At 44.3% G+C, this 10,429-nt stretch overlaps 1 protein-coding gene across 1 annotated transcript in view; it reads right to left on the reverse strand.

Annotated features, from left to right (window-relative positions):
• Nucleotides 1-8,743, reverse strand: part of RGS6 (regulator of G protein signaling 6) — a 101,470-nt gene extending 92,727 nt beyond the window's left edge. The window contains exon 1 of the mRNA XM_009645560.2: nt 8,650-8,743. Within this exon, the coding sequence (XP_009643855.2) occupies nt 8,650-8,728 (79 nt within the window). The 5' untranslated portion in view covers nt 8,729-8,743. The remainder of the gene's footprint in view (nt 1-8,649) is intronic.
• Nucleotides 8,744-10,429: the final 1,686 nt, after the last annotated feature.

The raw sequence follows: 10,429 nt of genomic DNA on the forward strand, positions 1-10,429 counted from the left end.
AATCTGTCTCCATTCCAGCTTTTAGGCCCTACTTGAAAGACTGAAAACGCCTAAAAGCAATTCTTGGAAAAAAAAAAAAAAAATTAAGCCATTTTTAATAGACTTGCCTGTTCCAGGCTCATAGGTTTCATTTGATGCCTTCCAGCCCAGTAATTTTTATGCTCATATTCTTCAATAAGGGAAATTATGATTTTGTGTTGTTCTAACTTCTGCCCAGGTGCCTGGAAGGTCATCTTGGTTTTATTTTCCCTTTTGACATCTCTGGTGGCTAGGAAGAATGGACAAGCCACTGCAGAAAGATAAAGCTGGACCATTTGGTGACTTTAGTGATTTTTTTTTTTTAATGGTATTTTTATTGTCCACAGGAATCACAGAATCACAGAATCACAGAATCGTAAGGGTTGGAAGGGACCTCAGGAGATCATCTAGTCCAACCCCCCTGCTAAAGCAGGCTCACCTAGAGCATGCTACACAGGACTTCATCCAGGCGGGCTTTGAATATCTCCAGAGAAGGAGACTCCACAACCTCCCTGGGCAGCCTGTTCCAGTGCTCTGCCACCCTCAGAGTGAAGAAGTTCTTCCTCATATTCAACTGAAACCTCTCGTGTTTCAGTTTGCATCCATTGCCCCTAGTCCTGTCATTGGACACCACTGCAAACAGACTGCTTCCGTCCTCTTGACTTCCGCCCTTAAGATATTTGTATGCATTGATGAGATCCCCTCTCAGTCTTATATTCATATTCATGTAGCATGATTATTTAAGCTTCTGATTTATCATAGCTCCACTTGATGGATGCAGTGGTTCAAATCCAGCAAGGACAGGTAGGATTAGAAAGGACCTTCACACAATTCTAATGTAAGGAAATTAAATTCCTCATAATATTCAGGGCTTTTAGACAGCACTTTAGACCATTTTACTGACTGAGTACTAAAGTCTCAGGATGCGTTTCACACGCATTCTGCAGTGGCCTAAGCCGAATTTTAACATACCCACTGCTGTGATGTGCTTTTCCTCTAGTGTTTTCCACCTCAGGTATGACTACTTTCAAGTGCTGTCATATGAAAGTACATGGTTATGTAAAATGTCTCATTTTGGTAATTTTAAAAGCGATACTTAATTTCATTTAATCATTTAGGATTTATCCCTTAATACGCGCACACATTTTTAAGGGATACGTAAGCTTCACGTGATGTACAAGCACACTAGTGCAGCGATGAGCAATCCTGAAGAGAACCAAAAAGAGAACTGAGAACTATGAACAAGACACATAGAAGGGGCATCAACAGCCAGCTATGAAAACCATCCTTCCTCCCAAAACTCAAGAGTAGCTGTGGAGCCATGCATACTGCAATATTTGGGCTGGGTTAATGCCACATAGCTAGGGAGGACTGCTACCGTGGAACAAGCCGCACGATGGAACAAGCCGCACGCAAAAATGCGCCGCACGCAAAAACGCCTGAGCCAGGAGAGCACAGTACAAACACGGCGTGGGTTGCGATGAAGGTGAAGCTGCATGAACTGAACTACAGCTTGGCTGCGGCAGAGGGCAGCAATATGCAAACACTAGCAGTCCCTGTTCTGTATAGCAGCTACAAAAGCAGAAGCCTGTCCTTGTTTGTTTCCAGCATACAACACTTCCCGCTCTTAGGCTTAATCTTAAAAAAGTTGTACAATCATAGAATCATTTAGGTTGGAAAAGACCTTTCGGGTCATCAAGTCCAACCGTTAACCTAACCCTGCCATCCCACCACTAAACCACATCCCCAAGCACCACAGCTACCTATCTTTTAAATACCTCCAGGGATGGGGACTCAACCACTTCCCTGGGCAGCCCGTTCCAATGCTTGACAGCCCTTCGGGTAAAGAAATTTTTCCTAATGTCCAATCTAAACTTCCCCCGGTGCAACTTGAGGCCATTTCCTCTTGTCTGCATGCTCTTTATGCGTATTTAAGTGTACAAATGTGCAGATCCACAGAAAGATCTATTGAACATTCACTGTTTCAAATATTAACTCTGGTTACTTTCTCTTACTTCTTTAACAACTATATCCTATTTAATTAATCTACTATCCCTCTTGTCCTCTGAAAATCAATTCCTTTAAACTTTTGTTTCACAAGGCATTGACTTGCATCTTAACAACAGGCAAAGAATTGCTACACTTCAGAGAGCTGATTTTTATCTTTCCCTGCCCCATCTCTCTCACCCTTTGAAAGGCAGGAAGCTGGATGTGCAGTTAAAAGAGAAAAAGGGAGGGAGGAAGGAGCTGTGGATAAAGACAGCGCAACTCTTCAGCTCCTTAACTGGGTTAATTTGTCTCCTGGCATAGGAATAGAAAGCTTAAGAGAAAGCTACAGGAAAAAAAAATTGCAAGGCATGCGCTACTTGTGTAATAGCTGACGCGTCTAATGCTACATGATACACAGCAGCTTTGAAATACTAGATTAAAAGGTATAACAATCTTCTTATTGAGGGAAGGATGGATTACATTTCCACTGGGTGCAATTTGAAGAAGAAATGAAGAAAAGAAAAAATACAAGTTGTGATGAAGCAGCCCAGTCCTGACTTGAATTATGCAACTTGCTCAGAGCAATTGATTTTTTATGAGAAATAAATGGATTTGTATGCTCAACCAGTATTTGCAAGCCAGTTTGCACCATGCAGTTGCACAACTGTTGAATTTATTGTGTAGCAGCTGCTGTACATAAATGTGGAAAACCATCAGAAATTATGCAGTACTACATATGTACAGATATAAACATTTGTCAATTTTAACCCACGAGCATGTTCTTTGTATCATTTACAAATCAGTAAACACCCAAAATTAATTTGGATATTGATTTAAGTTTTGGCAAAAGCTGGGTTTTTTTTCCTTGTTTTGCTTATTTTAACTTAATAGGCTCATTCATGTTTAGCAAAAGATTGAACATTTAGATTTGGAACTATCTAAATCCACTAACTTTGCCTGGAACAGAGTCAGTTTCAAGTCTCCTCATTTCTCAAAGCAAAACTGCAGAGAAAAGACAAAATAAAAAAAAAAAAAAGATCAACCTGGTTTAGTTGTTCACATCCAAACTCTCATTTTGACAAATGTTTCAGCTGTTCAGGTTCAGAGTCTGGCGCTATCCCAGATGTAGGGATGAGTGATTTAGACCTAGAATGAAACTACCCAAATGTTCAGGGAGATCTGTATCAGGGCTCGGTCCTCCAGTTAAGACCCTATGGTCAGGTGGTACAAGCAGCTGGACAGACAGCCCAGGGGAAGCCAAATCCCGCTGCAGCCAGCTTGGCCTCACAGCCTGCTCTCCGGGCCCTAGTAGGTGATGGGTACTGGCTCTCAGCATTGCCAGGCCTGGTCCTGCTCCCCATGCCACGACAGCTTTCTTTGTACAGGTCCTCTGAACAGGGACCTTCGACCCCTGGAGATGAGGAACTCTCTCTTCTCCCTGTGCCTCTGGCTGCCACATCTGGATGAGAGATGTGTTCGAGCTCCTCTGCAGGGAAGAGACTATGAATACCCTCAGACTAACATCAGAGGAACTCATTTCACAATGAGCATATGAAGTCCTCCAGCAGAACTTGTCCGCCCTGAACTATGCCACCAGGGAACGCTATCAGTAATAAAGTCTCTCTTTCCCACCACTATGGGATTTCCGTACTCCGGCCAAACACATTTTCTTTGAGCGAGTGACATTCTGATGTGTTCTGGGACAGCTCCATAGGCATTTGCCAAGACGCATGCTGGCTTCTTCAGACAGAGACACACAGCAGTTTAAACTTGGTTTAGATCATGAGTCTCGAGTAACGACAGGCCATCTAGCACATTGCTGTAATACTGGCACCTCCTCCTCAGAGAGGTCCGGGACTTCAGTAGGACAGACCTGGCAGGTCAGGAGTGAAATGCATTGGCAGGGCTGCGCGCATGAAGCTTGCGTGGCAGCACTTAACCCAAGCTGGTGCAGCTGGGACATGGCCCATCAATCCATTCACATCCGCACAGGCAGAGCTGGGAGCGGAGCAGACCTTCGAACCCTGGAGATGAGGAACTCTCTCTTCTCCCTGTGCCTCTGGCTGCCACATCTGGATGAGAGATGTGTTCGAGCTCCTCTGCAGGGAAGAGACTATGAATACCCTCAGACTAACATCAGAGGAACTCATTTCACAATGAGCATATGAAGTCCTCCAGCAGAACTTGTCCGCCCTGAACTATGCCACCAGGGAACGCTATCAGTAATAAAGTCTCTCTTTCCCACCACTATGGGATTTCCGTACTCCGGCCAAACACATTTTCTTTGAGCGAGTGATATTCTGATGTGTTCTGGGACAGCTCCATAGGCATTTGCCAAGACGCATGCTGGCTTCTTCAGACAGAGACACACAGCAGTTTAAACTTGGTTTAGATCATGAGTCTCGAGTAACGACAGGCCATCTAGCACATTGCTGTAATACTGGCACCTCCTCCTCAGAGAGGTCCGGGACTTCAGTAGGACAGACCTGGCAGGTCAGGAGTGAAATGCATTGGCAGGGCTGCGCGCATGAAGCTTGCGTGGCAGCACTTAACCCAAGCTGGTGCAGCTGGGACATGGCCCATCAATCCATTCACATCCGCACAGGCAGAGCTGGGAGCGGAGCAAGATGGCAAGCGAGCGTTGGGGTAAGGGTCAGGAGCAGCGCGGGAGCGAGGTGCCAGCTAGGGGACTGCTGCTGGAGGAGAGAGGTATCACTCAAAATGGAGCTGCGGGGACAGGCCTGCTTGAAGTCAGGGGATTATGGGTGAGGATGAAGTTCTATCAATGCTTCTTGGGAGAAGGGCAGAACGGTGCAAGGCTCGTAGAGTGCACACCTCCCTTGGGTTGCAGTAGCAAAGTTGCTGGTACACAGGATCAGACAGTACATGGGACCAGGTGAAATCTGGAATGAGGTTGTAGGCAGGTTGGGGAGCATGAAGGAGGCTTTTTGCACTGGGAAGTTCAAACTGTTGCTGCACTGACTTCTTCCAGCAATGTTGTATAAGGCCAAGTCTGAATCAGTGGGAGAAGAAAGTATATGCATTTGGTCCTTCTACCAAACAGGAGGTTAGTTTTAAGATGTAATTGTACAGAAATCAAAAAGTAGATTAGAAAGCCAGTTGTTTGTTACTGGTTAGTGTGAGATGTTCTTACAACAGCCTGGTGACTGGGGAAACAGAGAATTGCCAATTCATTTACAGAAACAGAATAATTTCCGAGGAAACTGTTTTCTCACTAAAAGAGAGATGTGAAGCTTTATTGCAGCAACTGCCATCACGGACGTTGTCTGACAACCTGGTCTGGGCATGGATCACAGCACTACTCAACACCTACCCTCAAGTTAGATTTCCCTTCCATTCGTCCACATCAGGGCTGTACTCAACTTACCACTGGACAATCTGTCAGATACATGCACACAGATGCCACGTGGACTGGTTTCATCTTACTTTGATTCTCTGTGGCTTGCCCGTTAAAGTGAAGACTTAAACAAGAAGAAAATGGCGAGACGTGTTGTCCTCCTTTGACTGACCTACTTTGAGCCAAAAGCCAGGGAGGAGGATACACAAATCTACTTCTAATGCAGATTAAAACGTGCCTTTGGCACAGCATCCCCACACGGACTCATCATACATTCAAAAAAGGTCTTTTCATCCTTTTCCCAGATTCCCGTTGTCAAGAGAGGACCATTAATGATAACTCCCTCAGGCTCCTTCTCTTCGTGTTACACAATGCCTCATTCACAACTCGGGCATCAGGACAGATGAAAGCAAAACAGAGATGAGCAGTTCTTTCTCTGGTATTCAAACTTTAAATCAGACACCCACTTTGCTGCACTATATACAGAGCTGCCTGTTTAGAGCACCAAGACACTGCTGTAATGTTTCTTTTTCTTTAAGATTTCACATTTCTCCTGTGAGAAGCAATTACAATAGAAGTGTCAAGCGAAAATAAACCCCTGTTAATCACAGTCACTGTGAGCCTGCCAAGCAAATCATGTCTCAGAGTTGCTGTTTCATTTTTCAGGTAGAAAAAAGCGTAAGAGAATGCTAGAGTCTAGAAATTAAGCTCTTCCCAAGAGGGGAGCCTAAAGTTTTTGAAAATACAAGCTCTTCTCTTGTGTTCGTGACATTGAGTGGAATGACAAGTACTAAAATAGAGTATCCCACGATCATGACAATAATTCAGGTCAGAAGGATTCTCTGGAGGCTGTCAAGTCCAACCTTCACCTGAAGCAGGGCCAGATGCAGAGTTAGGTCAGATTGCCCAGGTCAGCTGTGCTCAGGGCTTTTTGCTGAACACTGGTTCCAAACACCATTTCCAAACAGACCGCTTCTAAAACACTGGTTCTACCACCTCTCCAGGCTACCAGGCCCATGGTGAGCCACTCTGACCACAAACAACTTTCTTCCTGTATCCAGTTGGGATTTCTTTTCCTACAACTTGTGTACATTGTCCTTCATGCTCCCAGCATATACTCCTGAGAAGGGCCTGTCCCTGTCTTCTCTGAAGCCATATACAAATGCCTTTTGGTTTTGGTCTATATCAATAGGTCTATGCATCTGAAAGGAGAAATGAGAGCTGGAGAAAACTTAGGGTACTCATCTGAGCCACTATTTTCCCATACTTTTCACACTCAAGAGGCTTTATGCACTGCCCATTGCATCACAAGGGAGCTGCCTTCAAATCACCTGAAGGGAACGGTACAGAGCTTGTCCCCCCCCTCCAAATCTGAGAATTTTCTGTGAGCTCTGGAGGGAGGTTTTGTTCTTATTTTATCTTCGTGTTTTCACTATGCCCTATACTGTGAAAAAACAGCCATTTCAAGGTGATGCAGTTGCAGCTGCTGCTGCAGAACAGCAGAGTGCAAGGTGGGGTGCGTGTGTGTGTGTGCGTGTGCGCGCAGTTTCCAGCGTGCCAGGGAGCTGCCAACCAGGGTGGTACCTAAGGGTTGGTATAGTCAGTTTAAAGATGCTGTCAGGTCTCCCAGTTCCTTTTTCCTTTGAGTAACAGGCAGCGGCTCGACAACCAGATCAATTGCCTCATCAATGCTACGAGTATTAACAGGAATATCAGAAACCTGTTTTAGCTGAATAAATCTAAAGACATCCAGTTTGTGTATTACAGACTTGAGCTCACGGAATGAGTTTTTAAATCAGATAAATGGTTATTTTCCCCAGGAACCTTCAAGAAGAGTTAGCTCCAGCCATAACCTGCAGTTCAGTAACACAATTTTCACATCTCATTCTAGATTCAAGTTTTTCTTCCACAGTAAAACCCTAATCCTGCATCTGCCAGTTATACTGAGTCACCACCCTCAAATCAATTTCAGACAGAAAAGCCTGTTGCTCAAATAAAAAGAGATTAACTGGACTGAGCCTTATTTAAGTAAAAACTTCATTCCAATTTCCATATTCCCTGCCTATTTCCCAAGAACTCTGCACATTTGCATTCCATCCCTGTAGTTTAAGTTGGACATTTTTCTGATACAAGGATATCAAATCACACTCCCGAATCAATCAACACAACCTCAAACTCTGCTCAGTATTTTTGAGGCACTTCAGCTCAGATATGCTCCACTGCAGGGAAGCCTCTGCAACGGCTTGACACCAGCTGCATTGCCAGCATCCCTGTTGACTAGAGACATTTCCCCATTATTTTACAACGGTATAAAGTCCTTGAGAGCAAGAAAGGTCCCTTTGAACTTCCGGTCTTCTCAGTTATTGGTGTGCTGCCTATATGCAACAACGCAACTTCTGCATTTTTAGCGATCATCTGAATTTTACTTCAGCACAGAGAAGGAAGCCCTTCACTTTCCAGAACAGAAGGGAAAACTTCCCTGAACAGACTCATCAGTGCGTGTATCTGGTCTGATTTGGAAAGAGACTCTGCAGGACAGATAAAACCATATTTACTTCGCAGAGATAAACGACATCATAAATTATAAGTCACAGGAGTAGTTAGGTATTTCCTAATGGACAGTAGTCTACTGGTAGAGAGAGGGAAAACACTAGTTTTGTGCCACCGTAGTGAATACTGCTATAGAGTTAGCAAAAGCAGATACCAGAAACCCAAGTACAAATCCTCCAAGCAATTTACATCGCCCTGAGCAAACCCATCATCTATCAAGTTCTCCATTGCACTGGAAGATGTTCTGTCTGGAAATGCAGGTAGGAATGGTTTTGCACTCTGACTTCCAGTTCCCGTACCATCCATGCTTCTATACATATAGCTTTAATAAAACAGTATACATGCATAAAAGGTATTTCACATTCCTCTACCTGTCTCAGAAGTCTGAAAAGACTATTTGGGTATGAGTGAGAAAACATTGTTTCAACTTTCTTTCCCGGGTTCTTCCCCAAGATCTTCCTACTCCCATCATAGGGAATGACTCTGTCTGGTTATGCTGTAATAGCCACGGAAACTATGTAACATTTTAAAATACAACTCACCCCAAACAAATATAAATGCTCCCTTAAACAGAATTAGGAAATCTTGGTTCAATACTTCACCCCATAACAATGACATGCAGAAAAAATAAGCAGAGGGGGCATTTTTTTTTCCTTCATTCTTTTTTTCTGGCTTTAGCAATGTGTTTGCTCTGAGCAGCTCATGCTCTCTTCCCTGATAACTGGGGTCCTTACCGGTGACGACACTGGGGATTTTGGACAGAAAGCTCTTGACGGTGCGGATAGGAACTCCACCTGTTTTGTCATCCTGCATTCTTGTAATGATGTCTTCAATCTGTCAAAAGGAAGGAGAGACTTAGTGGTTTATGCAAAATGGTGACTTATGTTTGTATCACACGAGTGCTTTGGAGTCCTGCTGGTAGGATGGGCTTCAAAATACACCATGTGTATTGCTGCACAAACACAGACCTAGAGACATGGCTACCACCTCCCAAATTTAAACCCTGAGACTAGAAACCATGAGACAACGTAGACCTGCTTAAGAGAAGGTGGTCTGAGCATACTGACAATCCTACTTCAACCTTGCTTTTTTGCTGACCAGGGGTAACAGAAACGTGTTGTTTGGCCCATATGTGAATTAGGTCAGACTCTATACTGTGACCAGCCTAAGGTGCTTCCTGTCCAGCCCAAGTTCCTCTCCTTCTCCCACATTCATTTGAATCCTTGCTACTCTGACCTCGGGAGGGCTTTCATTTTCCAAAGGCTCCCAGACATTGTCAATGACCACAAGACAGAACAACCTCAGGGTGATTTCCCCGTGCCTCATGCTGTAGGCGGGGATGATACGCGTCTGTGGTCACTGTATGAAGCACACAACCAAAAGTAAAATGGTGACAGGGAAAAACTGGTTAGATTTTCACAGCCAAGTTAACTTTTACTTCACAAGCACGTAATCCATCACATATGGGAAAATATACAATCATCTCCAAAAGCCATGGCAATCAGAGGATCTGATTACCGGGAAAAGGAGCTTAATCATCCTCCTGTTTCCTCTAAAATGGGAAGGGATTTTTGCTCCTTTTGAGGCTACTCCCCTTGCATTTCCTTGAAGGCAACACCAGGGAGAACAAAAAGCTGAACACAAGCACAGTGCAGGAATTGGGTATCTCCAAAACCTCTTCTTTCAAGTTAGTAAGGTCTCAAGAAGCCCAACAAAAAACCAAACCCAAAGCTGTTGGCTCTGTTAGGTTGAGCGGTTGACAGCACAGCCCCTACCCGCTGGTGACAGGGGGTCGAGGCTGACAGCAGCCAGACAGGGAGCACAGCTCTCATTTTACCTCAATATTTTCTCCTCACAGATGCTAACGAAAGACAACCTCAGCAGAGAGGTTACGTGGTGGGAGCATGGCCCCTCTCTCTCCTGAAGGCAGCCTGAGAGCTCAGCCAGCTCTTTTCAACTCTGGAAAGCTGGCTTCATTTAGGTGTGCGAGTTTCTTTCACAGACTCAACACCTACATTTCAAAACAAGTTTAATTTCAAGTCTTCCCGAGGTGCTAAGAGAGTCTCCCTGCCAACTTCAGACACTGAATTTGATCACTGTGTTTTTAACCTCAGGCTATCACTTCACTGAACCGTTCGCACCTTGTTTGTATATTATTTTTAAGTTAACACATTCCCTGAACAAATTTTCGGAAGGAATGAAGTCACAAAGATGAAAATAGCCTCAGATATCCAATAGATTACAGAAGGGTTGGGTACCTACAGTTAATTTGCGATAGAATTATCGCTACCTTTTCCTCCAACCCAAACACTATGAAAATTAATACCACCTTTTCCCCTTTACCTGAACTTTATGCAAGGTTATTTGCTGATCAAAACAGTTTCTGCCAATCCAAAGATGCCTAGAAGCATTTCACAGCACCCCATGGTGTTGAGAGGGGCCCAACAGCATTGCTCATCGTGAACCCAGACCTACGAGGGTACGGTGCTCTGACATCAGACCTGCTGGGGGGAC

This window comes from Egretta garzetta, unplaced genomic scaffold (genome assembly GCF_000687185.1).
Source record: "Egretta garzetta isolate BGI_Z169 unplaced genomic scaffold, ASM68718v1 scaffold828, whole genome shotgun sequence".
Classification (NCBI taxonomy): domain Eukaryota; kingdom Metazoa; phylum Chordata; class Aves; order Pelecaniformes; family Ardeidae; genus Egretta; species Egretta garzetta.